We start from the raw sequence: 16,097 nt of genomic DNA, 5'->3' as shown, positions 1-16,097 counted from the left end.
TAACAGCAGTATACTGTAGGTAGGGGTAAAGGATAGATAATAGACAGTAACAGCAGTATACTGTAGGTAGGGGTAAAGGATAGATAATAGACAGTAACATCAGTATACTGTAGGTAGGGGTAAAGGATAGATAATAGACAGTAACAGCAGTATACTGTAGGTAGGGGTAAAGGATAGATAATAGACAGTAACATCAGTATACTGTAGGTAGGGGTAAAGGATAGATAATAGACAGTAACATCAGTATACTGTAGGTAGGGGTAAAGGATAGATAATAGACAGTAACAGCAGTATACTGTAGGTAGGGGTAAAGGATAGATAATAGACAGTAACAGCAGTATACTGTAGGTAGGGGTAAAGGATAGATAATAGACAGTAACATCAGTATACTGTAGGTAGGGGTAAAGGATAGATAATAGACAGTAACAGCAGTATACTGTAGGTAGGGGTAAAGGATAGATAATAGACAGTAACAGCAGTATACTGTAGGTAGGGGTAAAGGTAGATAATAGACAGTAACAGCAGTATACTGTAGGTAGGGGTAAAGGATAGATAATAGACAGTAACAGCAGTATACTGTAGGTACGGGTAAAGGTAGATAATAGACAGTAACAGCAGTATACTGTAGGTAGGGGTAAAGGATAGATAGACAGTAACAGCAGTATACTGTAGGTAGGGGTAAAGGATAGATAATAGACAGTAACAGCAGTATACTGTAGGTACGGGTAAAGGTAGATAATAGACAGTAACAGCAGTATACTGTAGGTAGGGGTAAAGGATAGATAAGACAGTAGCAGCAGTATACTGTAGGTAGGGGTAAAGGATAGATAATAGACAGTAACAGCAGTTTTCTGTAGGTAGGGCTAAAGGATAGATAAGACAGTAACAGCAGTATACTGTAGGTAGGGGTAAAGGATAGATAATAGACAGTAACAGCAGTATACTGTAGGTAGGGGTAAAGGATAGATAATAGACAGTAACAGCAGTATACTGTAGGTAGGGGTAAAGGATAGATAAGACAGTAACAGCAGTATACTGTAGGTAGGGGTAAAGGATAGATTGACAGTAACAGCAGTATACTGTAGGTAGGGGTAAAGGATAGATAAGACAGTAACAGCAGTATACTGTAGGTAGGGGTAAAGGATAGATAATAGACAGTAACAGCAGTATACTGTAGGTAGGGGTAAAGGATAGATAAGACAGTAACAGCAGTGTATGTGATGAGTCAAAAGAGTTCAATTCATATAGTACAGGTAGCTATTTGGTGAACTAGTTAGTAGTAGTATGGCGTGGGGGTTAACTAGTTAGTAGTATTATGGCGTGGGGGTAGACACTGTTCAGGCTTCTGTTGGTTCTAGGCTTGGTGCATTGGTACCGCTTGGGGCATTGGTACCGCTTGGTGCATTGGTACCCCTTGGTGCATTGGTACCGCTTGGTGCATTGGTACCGCTTGGTGCATTGGTACCGCTTGGTGCATTGGTACCGCTTGGTGCATTGGTACCCCTTGGTGCATTGGTACCCCTTGGTGCATTGGTACCGCTTGGTGCATTGGTACCCCTTGGTGCATTGGTACCCCTTGGTGCATTGGTACCCCTTGGTGCATTGGTACCGCTTGGTGCATTGGTACCCCTTGGTGCATTGGTACCCCTTGGTGCATTGGTACCCTTGGTGCATTGGTACCGCTTGGTGCATTGGTACCGCTTGCCGTGCAGGAACAGATAGAACAGTCTGTAACTTGGGTGGCTTGAGTCTTCAATTATTTTTAAGGCCTTCCTCTGACACTGCTTGGTATAGAAGTCCTGGATGGCAGGGAGCTCGGCCCCCTGTGATGTACTGGGCTGTACGCACCATCCCCTGTAGCGCCTTGCGGTCAGATGCCAAGCTGTTGCCTGTGCCAAGTGGTGATGCAGCCAGTCCAGATACTCTCAATGGTGCAGCTGTAGAACTTTTTGAGGATCTGATGGCCCATGCCAAATCTTTTCAGCCTCCTAAGCACAGCCCTGGTGTATGACTGACCACACCCATCACTCGCTCTTCCTCTTCCTCTTTCCATCACTCTCTCTCTGTCTTTCTTTCTCTCTTCACAGGCGTGGAATGTCCTGGCCTTGGATGGTAGTAACTGGCAGAAGATTGACCTGTTCAACTTCCAGACAGACATAGAGGTGAGAGTTCAGGGGAGTTGATCCTACATATATACACATTCATAGGTCACACCAGGCTCTCTATCACACTCTCTCTCTGTCATTCTCTTGATCTCTCTTGTCATGTTTTTTGTAAGTTGAATTGTACCATTAGACTGGTTAAAAATGATCTCTCTTTCTCTCTTTGCCTCTCTGTCTCTCGGTCTCTCTCTTCAGGGTAGAGTAGTGGAGAACATCTCTAAGCGATGTGGAGGCTTCCTGAGGCAGCTGAGTTTGAGGGGATGTATCAGTGTGGGAGACGCATCCATGAGGTGAGTCCTTCTCCATAGGACCTCTTTCACTCTTAGTATAACCAATTCACTGTGATTTCATAGGGTGTAAAACAACGAATAAAAGTCCACTGATGATAGTATGTATTTTCAGATGCCTTGCTAAGCAACAGCTAGCTGCTCTCTATATCAGGGTCACGCATTCTTCTCTCTTCAGTAGCAGGCGTGAAAGAGAAACACAGACCGCACAAGTAGATGCGCAATGGATTATGGTCATTGTAGTTAATTACCAAGTTTTATGCACTAAACTATGTATAATATTGGCCTGTTGGAAACTACAACTTCCACAACATCTCACAGTTCAGGCTGGATCTGATTTGTCTCTAGAGAAATTGTGCAATGTGTGCATTGAGCTCACACACACACACACACACACACACACACACACACACACACACACACACACACACACGTCAGCTCAGACAGATCCCCACACACACACACACGTCAGCTCAGACAGATCCCCACACACACACACACACACACACGTCAGCTCAGACAGATCCAGCTCAGGAGGCCGAGTTCATGAGTTCCATTAGCAGCAGATTTGAGTTTAGAATGGAAAATGTATGTGTTTATGCAAAAAAAAAAAGTACATTGTATAGCATCGATTCGTTCCCCCATTCAAACCCGAATGAATCGTTTCAATCTAAAACGTATCGTTCCCCCATTCAAACACGAATGAATCGTTTCAAACTAAAACGTATCGTTCCCCCATTCAAACACGAATGAATCGTTTCAAACTAAAACGTATCGTTCCCCCATTCAAACCCGAATTAATCGTTTCAAACTAAAACGTATCGTTCCCCCATTCAAACCCGAATGAATCGTTTCAAATTAAAACGTATCGTTCCCCCATTCGAAACCCGAATCGCACTGAATCGTTTCAAACTAAAACGTATCGTTCCCCCATTCAAACCGAATCGCACTGAATCGTTTCAAACTAAAACGTATCGTTCCCCCATTCAAACCCGAATGAATCGTTTCAAATTAAAACGTATCGTTCCCCCATTCAAACCGAATCGCACTGAATCGTTTCAAACTAAAACGTATCGTTCCCCCATTCAAACCGAATCGCACTGAATCGTTTCAAACTAAAACGTATCGTTCCCCCATTCAAACCCGAATCGCACTGAATCGTTTCAAACTAAAACGTATCGTTCCCCCATTCAAACCGAATCGCACTGAATCGCTTCAAACTAAAACGACGTTCCCCCATTCAAACCGAATCGCACTGAATCGTTTCAAACTAAAACGTATCGTTCCCCCATTCAAACCCGAATCGCACTGAATCGTTTCAAACTAAAACGTATCGTTCCCCCATTCAAACCGAATCGCACTGAATCGTTTCAAACTAAAACGTATCGTTCCCCCATTCGAAACCCGAATCGCACTGAATCGTTTCAAACTAAAACGTATCGTTCCCTCATTCAAACCGAATCGCACTGAATCGTTTCAAACTAAAACGTATCGTTCCCCCATTCAAACCGAATCGCACTGAATCGTTTCAAACTAAAACGTATCGTTCCCCCATTCAAACCGAATCGCACTGAATCGTTTCAAACTAAAACGTATCGTTCCCCCATTCAAACCGAATCGCACTGAATCGTTTCAAACTAAAACGTATCGTTCCCCCATTCAAACCGAATCGCACTGAATCGTTTCAAACTAAAACGTATCGTATCGGAGCCCATGTTTCTAGATAAGCATCCAATCGTCTTGAAAGCGAAAGATGCACTTCCCTCGTGATTCAGTGTTACCTCTCCGTGACTGTGGTATTTGTCTCTGTCACCTGGCAGGACGTTTTCCCAGAACTGCCGTAGCATCGAGGTGTTGAACCTGGACGGCTGCACTAAGATCACAGACAGCACCTGTCTCAGCCTCTCCAAGTTCTGCTGCAGACTCAAACAGCTGGACCTCACCTCCTGTGTGTCTGTTACCAACCACTCCCTCAAAGCTCTCAGGTGAGTGTTCCAAACAGCACTGTATTCCCTATGTAGTGCACTACTTCTGGCCAAGGCTCAGGGGTTGCAGTTTTATTTTAGGATCCAGAAATGACAAGGTATTTACTAGAAGGGTAAAATGATTTTACATAGTAATAAATGACATGTTTGTTTCTTTAGAATTCAGTACAACAAACACAATTCATTACCGGTACAACAGATCCCCCCCCGTGGTTACCGTATCATTACCGGTACAACAGATCCCCCGTGGTTACTGTATCATTACCGGGTACAACAGATCCCCCCCCCCGTGGTTACCGTATCATTACCGGTACAACAGATCCCCCGTGGTTACTGTATCATTACCGGTACAACAGATCCCCCCCGTGGTTACTGTATCATTACCGGTACAACAGATCCCCCGTTGTTACTGTATCATTACCGGGTACAACAGATCCCCCCCCCGTGGTTACCGTATCATTACCGGTACAACAGATCCCCCGTGGTTACCGTATCATTACCGGTACAACAGATCCCCCCCGTTGTTACTGTATCATTACCGGGTACAACAGATCCCCCGTTGTTACTGTATCATTACCGTACAACAGATCCCCCGTTGTTACTGTATCATTACCGGTACAACAGATCCCCGTGGTTACTGTATCATTACCGGGTACAACAGATCCCCGTGGTTACTGTATCATTACCGGGTACAACAGATCCCCCGTGGTTACTGTATCATTACCGGGTACAACAGATCCCCCGTGGTTACTGTATCATTACCGGTACAACAGATCCCCCGTTGTTACTGTATCATTACCGGGTACAACAGATCCCCCCCCGTGGTTACCGTATCATTACCGGTACAACAGATCCCCGTGGTTACCGTATCATTACCGGTACAACAGATCCCCCGTTGTTACTGTATCATTACCGGTACAACAGATCCCCCCCGTTGTTACCGTATCATTACCGGTACAACAGATCCCCCCGTTGTTACTGTATCATTACCGGTACAACAGATCCCCGTGGTTACTGTATCATTACCGGGTACAACAGATCCCCGTGGTTACTGTATCATTACCGGTACAACAGATCCCCCCGTGGTTACTGTATCATTACCGGTACAACAGATCCCCCCATGGTTACTGTATCATTACCGGGTACAACAGATCCCCCCCGTGGTTACTGTATCATTACCGGGTACAACAGATCCCCCGTGGTTACTGTATCATTACCGGGTACAACAGATCCCCTGGGGTTACTGTATCATTACCGGGTACAACAGATCCCCCCCGTGGTTACTCTATCATTACCGGGTACAACAGATCCCCCCCCGTGGTTACCGTATCATTACCGGGTACAACAGATCCCCCGTGGTTACTGTATCATTACCGGTACAACAGATCCCCCGTGGTTACTGTATCATTACCGGTACAACAGATCCCCCGTGGTTACTGTATCATTACCGGGTACAACAGATCCCCCGTGGTTACTGTATCATTGCCGGGTACAACAGATCCCCCGTGGTTACTGTATCATTACCGGTACAACAGATCCCCCCCGTGGTTACCGTATCATTACCGGTACAACAGATCCCCCGTGGTTACTGTATCATTACCGGTACAACAGATCCCCCCTGGTTACCGTATCATTACCGGGTACAACAGATCCCCCGTGGTTACTGTATCATTACCGGTACAACAGATCCCCCCGTGGTTACCGTATCATTACCGGTACAACAGATCCCCCCGTGGTTACCGTATCATTACCGGTACAACAGATCCCCCGTGGTTACTGTATCATTACCGGTACAACAGATCCCCCCGTGGTTACCGTATCATTACCGGTACAACAGATCCCCCCCCGTGGTTACCGTATCATTACCGGTACAACAGATCCTCCGTGGTTACTGTATCATTACCGGTACAACAGTGTAATACTTAGTAAGGAAACTGTGTGTCTCTTCTTAGTGATGGCTGTAGTATGTTGGAGACATTAAACCTGTCGTGGTGTGACCAAATCACCAGAGATGGCATCGAGGCTCTGACCAGGGGCTGTAACAACCTACAAGCCCTGTTCCTACGTGGCTGCACACAGGTACACACACACACACACACACACACACACACACACACACACACACACACACACACACACACAGGTACACACACACACACACACACACAGGTACACACACACACACACACAGGTACACACACACACACACACACAGGTACACACACACACACACACACACAGGTACACACACACACACACACACAGGTACACACACACACACACACACACACAGGTACACACACACACACACACACAGGTACACACACACACACACACACAGGTACACACACACACACACACAGGTACACACACACACACACACACAGGTACACACACACACACACAGGTACACACACACAGGTACACACACACACACACAGGTACACACACACACACACACACACAGACACACACACAGGTACACACACACACAGACACACACACAGGTACACACACACACAGACACACACACAGGTACACACACGCACACACACACAGGTACACACACGCACACACACACAGGTACACACACGCGCGCACACACACACAGGTACACACACACACACACACACACACACACACACGGGTACACACACACACGGGTACACACACACACACACACACGGGTACACACACACAGGTACACACACACACACACACACAAGTAAACATGATTGTATTGATTGCCAGTAGTGATTGGTTTCTCTGTTGTGTTCTCTACAGTTGGAGGATGGAGCACTGAAACCCCTTCAGAAACACTGTCCTGAACTAACCACTATCAACATGCAGACCTGCTCAGTAAGACAAAGATGGAGGGTGTGTGTGTGTGTGTGGGGGAGTAGGGATTGAAAGACAGAACATGTGTGTAACGTGTGTTATTTATAAGCCGGTGACAGATGATTTTGTGTGTGTTCACAGCAGATAACTGATGAAGGCTTGGTCAGCCTGTGTCGGGGGAGCCACAAACTGCAGATGCTGTGTATCTCTGGCTGCAGTAACATTACAGACGCCTCTCTCACCGCTCTGGGCCTCAACTGCCCCCGACTCAAGTAAGAAATGTCCCCCTTTCTTATAAACACGATGAGCCCCCCCCCCCCCCCGACAAATCAAATGTATTTATATTGCCCTTCGTACATCAGCTGATATCTCAAAGTGCTGTACAGAAACCCAGCCTAAAACCCCAAACAGTAAGCAATGCAGGTGTAGAAGCACGGTGGCTAGGAAAAACTCCCTAGAAAGGCCAAAACCTAGGAAGAAACCTAGAGAGGAACCAGGCTATGTGGGGTGGCCAGTCCTCTTCTGGCTGTGCCAGGTGGAGATTATAACAGAACATGGCCAAGATGTTCAAATGTTCATAAATGACCAGCATGGTCGAATAATAATAAGGCAGAACAGTTGAAACTGGAGCAGCAGCACGGCCAGGTGGACTGGGAACAGCAAGGAGTCATCATGTCAGGTAGTTCTGAGGCATGGTCCTAGGGCTCAGGTCCTCCGAGAGAGAGAAAGAAAGAGAGAAAGAGAGAATTAGAGAGAGCACACTTAAATTCACACAGGACACCGAATAGGACAGGAGAAGTACTCCAGATATGAAAAACTGACCCTAGCCCCCCGACACATAAACTACTGCAGCATAAATACTGGAGGCTGAGACAGGAGGGGTCAGGAGTGACAACGTGTGACAACACACGATGAGGCCCCCCCTGACAACACACGATGAGGCCCCCCCTGACAACACACGATGAGGCCCCCACTGACAACACACGATGAGGCCCCCCCTGACAACACACGACGAGGCCCCCCCTGACAACACACGACGAGGCCCCCTAACAACACACGACGAGGCCCCCTGACAACACACGATGAGGCCCCCTGACAACACACGACGAGGCCCCCCCTGACAACACACGATGAGGCCCCCTAACAACACACGATGAGGCCCCCTGACAACACACGACGAGGCCCCCCCTAACAACACACGATGAGGCCTACTGATAAAAGACGTCATACCGTCCACATAACCAATGTGTTTGTATCAGGATCCTGGAAGCAGCACGGTGTACACATGTTACAGACGCTGGGTTTACTGTACTGGCCAGGGTAAGTGCTTCTTTATTTCCTGCAGCGCTCTGTCTTGACTTGTTTCTTTTTAGTCTTCAAATCTTTTCACATTTAAGGTCACTAATTAAAACCTAATGTTGAACTGATGTGGGTTTGTTTCAACAGAATTGTCATGAGATGGAAAAAATGGATTTAGAAGAATGTGTTTTGGTAAGATTTCATGGGCGTCTCTTCCTGTTTAATGCAACTGTGGATTGAGGCCATCAGCATTTGATTGAGCCTGTCTGATTCTATGTACTGTGTCTGGGTTTGATTTGAGCCTGTCTGATTCTATGTACTGTATCTGGGTTTGATTGAGCCTGTCTGATTCTATGTACTGTATCTAGGTTTGATTTGAGCCTGTCTGATTCTATGTACTGTATCTGGGTTTGATTTGAGCCTGTCTGATTCTATGTACTGTATCTGGGTTTGATTGAGCCTGTCTGATTCTATGTACTGTGTCTGGGTTTGATTTGAGCCTGTCTGATTCTATGTACTGTATCTGGGTTTGATTGAGCCTGTCTGATTCTATGTACTGTATCTAGGTTTGATTTGAGCCTGTCTGATTCTATGTACTGTATCTGGGTTTGATTTGAGTCTATCTCCTCTCACAGGTGACTGACAACACTCTAGTCCAGCTCGCTATTCACTGCCCTCGTCTGCAAGCACTGGTATGTATTGGTGTGGGTGTACATTACAGTATGTATTGGTGTGGGTGTACATTACATTACAGTATGTATTGGTGTGGGTGTACATTACAGTATGTATTGTTGTGGGTGTACATTACAGTATGTATGTATTGTTGTGGGTGTACATTACAGTATGTATTGGTGTGGGTGTACATTACAGTATGTATTGGTGTGGGTGTACATTACAGTATGTATTGGTGTGGGTGTACATTACAGTATGTATTGGTGTGGGTGTACATTACAGTATGTATGTATTGGTGTGGGTGTACATTACAGTATGTATGTATTGGTGTGGGTGTACATTACAGTATGTATTGGTGTGGGTGTACATTACAGTATGTATTGGTGTGGGTGTACATTACAGTATGTATTGGTGTGGGTGTACATTACAGTATGTATTGTATTACAGTATGTATTGGTGTGGGTGTACATTACAGTATGTATGTATTGGTGTGGGTGTACATTACAGTATGTATGTATTGGTGTGGGTGTACATTACATTACAGTATGTATTGGTGTGGGTGTACATTACATTACAGTATGTATTGGTGTGGGTGTACATTACAGTATGTATTGGTGTGGGTGTACATTACAGTATGTATTGGTGTGGGTGTACATTACATTACAGTATGTATTGTTGTGGGTGTACATTACATTACAGTATGTATTGGTGTGGGTGTACATTACAGTATGTATTGGTGTGGGTGTGCATTACAGTATGTATGTATTGGTGTGGCTGTACATTACATTACAGTATGTATTGGTGTGGGTGTACATTACAGTATGTATTGGTGTGGGTGTACATTACAGTATGTATTGGTGTGGGTGTACATTACATTACAGTATGTATTGGTGTGGGTGTACATTACATTACAGTATGTATTGGTGTGGGTGTACATTACATTACAGTATGTATTGGTGTGGGTGTACATTACAGTATGTATTGTTGTGGGTGTACATTACAGTATGTATTGGTGTGGGTGTACATTACATTACAGTATGTATTGGTGTGGGTGTACATTACAGTATGTATTGGTGTGGGTGTACATTACAGTATGTATTGGTGTGGGTGTACATTACATTACAGTATGTATTGGTGTGGGTGTACATTACAGTATGTATTGGTGTGGGTGTACATTACAGTATGTATTGGTGTGGGTGTGGGTGTACATTACAGTATGTATTGGTGTGGGTGTACATTACAGTATGTATTGTTGTGGGTGTACATTACAGTATGTATTGGTGTGGGTGTACATTACAGTATGTATTGGTGTGGGTGTACATTACAGTATGTATTGGTGTGGGTGTACATTACAGTATGTATTGGTGTGGGTGTACATTACAGTATGTATTGGTGTGGGTGTACATTACAGTATGTATTGGTGTGGGTGTACATTACAGTATGTATTGTTGTGGGTGTACATTACATTACAGTATGTATTGGTGTGGGTGTACATTACAGTATGTATGTATTGGTGTGGGTGTACATTACAGTATGTATGTATTGGTGTGGGTGTACATTACAGTATGTATGTATTGGTGTGGGTGTACATTACATTACAGTATGTATTGGTGTGGGTGTACATTACAGTATGTATTGGTGTGGGTGTACATTACAGTATGTATGTATTGGTGTGGGTGTACATTACAGTATGTATGTATTGGTGTGGGTGTACATTACAGTATGTATGTATTGGTGTGGGTGTACATTACTGTATGTATTGTTGTGTCAACCGTCTATCCTCTCTCCTCCAGTCCCTCTCCCACTGTGAGCTGATAACAGACGATGGTATCAGGGCGCTGAGCAGCAGTGTGTGTGGACAGGAGCGCCTCACGGTGGTGGAGTTGGATAACTGCCCTCTGATCACAGACGGGACTCTGGAGCACCTGAAGAACTGCCACCGTCTGGAGAGGATAGAACTCTACGACTGCCAGCAGGTCACCAGGGCCGGCATCAAACGCATACGGGTCAGCCATCACCATCACTACATCTCCCAAGCTGCATCACTATAGCTGTAATGTCAAAGCTCCTGCATGGCTTGATGGGAATTGTAGTTTCCAATGGAAAGAATAGAATGACCCCCACACTGTTGTATTATAGTCCTATTGAGTGTATTGCAGTGTTGCAGGCTGTCAAATTAAATACATGGGAGAATATAAAACCGTGTGGAACATTGCTGCATTTGAAATGACGGAGCTCCTACCTCTCCCTATAGGCCCATCTCCCAGAGATAAAGGTCCACGCCTACTTTGCCCCGGTGACGCCCCCTCCCTCGGTGCACGGCGGGGGCCATAGGCTGTGTCGCTGCTGCGTCATCCTCTGACAGTGGAGGACCCGGGGGGGGGCAGCTCTGTCTACAGGGCCTACTGCTGTGACCCCCACCCCCAACAACAATAACCCACCGCCACGGATGAGACCGACCCTGAACCCCGCCACGACGACACAACACCCTGAACCCCGCCACGACGACTCAACACCCTGAACCCCGCCACAACACCCTGAAGCCCGCCACAACACCCTGAAGCCCGCCACAACACCCTGAAGCCCGCCACGACGACACAACACCCTGAAGCCCGCCACGACGACACAACACCCTGAACCCCGCCACGACGACACAACACCCTGAACCCCGCCACGACGACCCAACACCCTGAACCCCGCCACGACGACTCAACACCCTGAACCCCGCCACGATGACACAACACCCTGAACCCCGCCACAACACCCTGAAGCCCGCCACGACGACACAACACCCTGAACCCCGCCACGACGACTCAACACCCTGAATCCCGCCACAACACCCTGAACCCCGCCACGACGACACAACACCCTGAACCCCGCCACAACACCCTGAACCCCGCCACAACACCCTGAAGCCCGCCACGATGACACGACACCCTGAACCCCGCCACAACACCCTGAACCCCGCCACAACACCTTGAAGCCCGCCACGATGACACAACACCCTGAACCCCGCCACGATGACACAACACCCTGAACCCCGCCACGATGACACGACACCCTGAACCCCGCCACAACACCCTGAACTCCGCCCCGCACAACACCCTGAACCCCGCCACGACGCCACAACACCCTGAACCCCGCCCCGCACAACACCTTGAACCCCGCCACAACACCCTGAAGCCCGCCACGACGACACAACACCCTGAACCCCGCCACAACACCCTGAACCCCGCCCCGCACAACACCCTGAACCCCGCCACGATGACACAACACCCTGAACCCCGCCACAACACCCTGAACCCCGTCACGACGACACAACACCCTGAACCCCGCCACGACGACACAACACCCTGAACCCCGCCACGACGACACAACACCCTGAACCCCGCCACAACACCCTGAACCCCGCCACAACACCCTGAACCCCGCCACAACACCTGAACCCCGCACAACACCCTGAACCCCGCCACGATGACACAACACCCTGAAGCCCGCCACGACGACACAACACCCTGAACCCCGCCACAACACCCTGAACCCCGCCACGACGACACAACACCCTGAACCCCGCCACGACGACACAACACCCTGAACCCCGCCACGATGACACAACACCCTGAACCCCGCCACAACACCCTGAACCCCGCCACAACACCCTGAACCCCGCCACGACGACACAACACCCTGAACCCCGCCCCGCACAACACCCTGAACCCCGCCACAACACCCTGAAGCCCGCCATGACGACACAACACCCTGAACCCCGCCACAACACCCTGAACCCCGCCACGACGACACAACACCCTGAACCCCGCCACGACGACACAACACCCTGAACCCTGCCCCGCCCGCACAACACCCTGAACCCCGCCACACCTGACGACACAACACCCTGAACCCCGCCACGACGACACAACACCCTGAACCCCGACACAACACCCTGAACCCCGCCACAACACCCTGAACCCCGACACAACACCCTGAACCCCGCCACAACACCCTGAACCCCGCCACGACTACACAACACCCTGAACCCCGCCACGACTACACAACACCCTGAACCCCGCCACGACTACACAACACCCTGAACCCCGCCACGACTACACAACACCCTGAACCCCGCCACGACTACACAACACCCTGAACCCCGCCACGACTACACAACACCCTGAACCCCGCCACGACTACACAACACCCTGAACCCCGCCACGACTACACAACACCCTGAACCCCGCCACGACTACACAACACCCTGAACCCCGCCACGACTACACAACACCCTGAACCTATAACCGCAAGGTCGTATTCACTAGGCACTAAGATTTTTGAAAATGGTTCTTCCCAAACTTTTTCCAATGATTAAACAAAATTGTTACTGTTAATGTTAAATGTTTTTCTACGATCTGACCCCCCACTACTGATCTCTGATCAATATGATCAATACCCTGGACATGGACCCCCATCGCTACTGATCTCTGATCCAAACAGACTGATTGATCACTACTGGTCTCTGATCCATACAGACTGATTGATCACTACTGGTCTCTGATCAATATGATCAATACCCTGGACATGGACCCCCATCGCTACTGATCTCTGATCAATATGATCAATATCCTGGACATGGATCCCCATCGCTACTGATCTCTGATCAATATGATCAATACCCTGGACATGGATCCCCATCGCTACTGATCTCTGATCAATATGATCAATACCCTGGACATGGACCCCCATCGCTACTGATCTCTGATCCAAACAGACTGATTGATCACTACTGGTCTCTGATCCATACAGACTGATTGATCACTACTGGTCTCTGATCCATACAGACTGATTGATCACTACTGGTCTCTGATCCATACAGACTGATTGATCACTACTGATCTCTGATCCAAACAGACTGATTGATCACTACTGGTCTCTGATCCATACAGACTGATTGATCACTACTGGTCTCTGATCCATACAGACTGATTGATCACTACTGGTCTCTGATCCATACAGACTGATTGATCACTACTGGTCTCTGATCCATACAGACTGATTGATCACTACTGGTCTCTGATCCATACAGACTGATTGATCACTACTGGTCTCTGATCCATACAGACTGATTGATCACTACTGGTCTCTGATCCATACAGACTGATTGATCAATACTGGTCTCTGATCCATACAGACTGATTGATCACTACTGGTCTCTGATCCATACAGACTGATTGATCACTACTGGTCTCTGATCCATACAGACTGATTGATCACTACTGATCTCTGATCCATACAGACTGATTGATCACTACTGGTCTCTGATCCATACAGACTGATTGATCACTACTGGTCTCTGATCCATACAGACTGATTGATCAATACTGGTCTCTGATCCATACAGACTGATTGATCACTACTGGTCTCTGATCCATACAGACTGATTGATCACTACTGGTCTCTGATCCATACAGACTGATTGATCACTACTGGTCTCTGATCCATACAGACTGATTGATCACTATTGATAAATTATCAATTGGACTCTTTGAGGTTCCTATTCGGGGGAGGAGGGGTGGGGTCTTCTCTCTCTGACAGAACTCTGAGTTGACCATCACTCACCTTCCAGAGCCCAGACCCCTCCTCTCCAAAACTACTCACCTTCCAGAGCCCTCCTCTCCAAAACTACTCTCACCTTCCAGACCCCTCCTCTCCAAAACTACCCTCACCTTCCAGACCCCTCCTCTCCAAAACTACCCTCACCTTCCAGACCCCTCCTCTCCAAAACTACCCTCACCTTCCAGACCCCTCCTCTCCAAAACTACCCTCACCTTCCAGACCCCTCCTCTCCAATACCACCCTGCCTTTTCCAGACCCCTCCTCTCCAATACTACCCTGCCTTTCCAGACCCCTCCTCTCCAGTACTACCCTGCCTTTCCAGACCCCTCCTCTCCAATACTACCCTGCCTTTCCAGACCCCTCCTCTCCAGTACTACCCTGCCTTTCCAGACCCCTCCTCTCCAGTACTACCCTGCCTTTCCAGACCCCTCCTCTCCAGTACTACCCTGCCTTTCCAGACCCCTCCTCTCCAGTACTACCCTGCCTTTCCAGACCCCTCCTCTCCAGTACTACCCTGCCTTTCCAGACCACTCTCCAGTACTACCCTGCCTTTTCAGACCCCTCCTCTCCAATACTACCCTGCCTTTCCAGACCCCTCCTCTCCAGTACTACCCTGCCTTTCCAGACCCCTCCTCTCCAGTACTACCCTGCCTTTCCAGACCCCTCCTCTCCAATACTACCCTGCCTTTCCAGACCCCCCCTCTCCAATACTTGGACTTGTGGATGAGGGGGATGATCCTAAATAGGCAGAGGACTAAACCCACAAAATGTTGGACAGTGTTATTCAGGAAGGTGGAATGGTACGGAACGTGCACATAGAGGTACGTTGTGTAGAAGAGACGTGATGAGGAGCGTTGGTAATCGTGTCTGCTCCATATGTTACATTTCTATCTGCAAGGTTTCCACAGTCTTGCCCTTCTAACCACACCCCCTGGACAACGCATCACTCTGGGTGAACTTCATCTCAACCAATCACATGCCACCTCTGTGTGACCGTGCTGCGAGTCAACCTGCTGCAACCAATTGACACGCACAGCTCTTTGGGCGTGAAAAGGGGATTCTGGGAAGTGTAGTGATTCTGGGTGTGAGCAGAGAGGATGCTGGGATAGCCCTGACTTACGGCGATGTAGGGGACACCACTAAACCCCGCCCATCCAGAGGCAAACAGAAAACCTGAAGTACAAAGCTGAACATTTTGACGTTTTTGTTGTGCACCTGAGAACCTTCCTGTTTGAGACTGTTTT

At 48.0% G+C, this 16,097-nt stretch overlaps 1 protein-coding gene across 2 annotated transcripts in view; it reads left to right on the top strand.

The window, feature by feature from the left end:
- The window catches only part of LOC135572414 (F-box/LRR-repeat protein 2-like), a 36,987-nt gene extending 25,211 nt beyond the window's left edge, over nt 1-11,776 (top strand). For both annotated transcript variants that reach the window (XM_065020226.1, XM_065020227.1), the window contains 11 exons: nt 2,088-2,162; nt 2,358-2,452; nt 4,270-4,434; nt 6,387-6,513; nt 7,219-7,293; nt 7,414-7,544; nt 8,532-8,592; nt 8,719-8,763; nt 9,207-9,263; nt 11,037-11,249; nt 11,498-11,776. In XM_065020226.1, the coding sequence (XP_064876298.1) occupies nt 2,088-2,162; nt 2,358-2,452; nt 4,270-4,434; nt 6,387-6,513; nt 7,219-7,293; nt 7,414-7,544; nt 8,532-8,592; nt 8,719-8,763; nt 9,207-9,263; nt 11,037-11,249; nt 11,498-11,605 (1,152 nt within the window). In that variant the 3' untranslated portion in view covers nt 11,606-11,776. The remainder of the gene's footprint in view (nt 1-2,087; nt 2,163-2,357; nt 2,453-4,269; nt 4,435-6,386; nt 6,514-7,218; nt 7,294-7,413; nt 7,545-8,531; nt 8,593-8,718; nt 8,764-9,206; nt 9,264-11,036; nt 11,250-11,497) is intronic.
- The last annotated feature ends 4,321 nt before the right edge of the window (nt 11,777-16,097 follow it).

Source organism: Oncorhynchus nerka, linkage group LG7, assembly GCF_034236695.1.
Source record: "Oncorhynchus nerka isolate Pitt River linkage group LG7, Oner_Uvic_2.0, whole genome shotgun sequence".
NCBI lineage: Eukaryota > Metazoa > Chordata > Actinopteri > Salmoniformes > Salmonidae > Oncorhynchus > Oncorhynchus nerka.
Note: the sequence above shows the minus strand (reverse complement) of the source record. Positions and strands in the feature narration are given on the sequence as shown.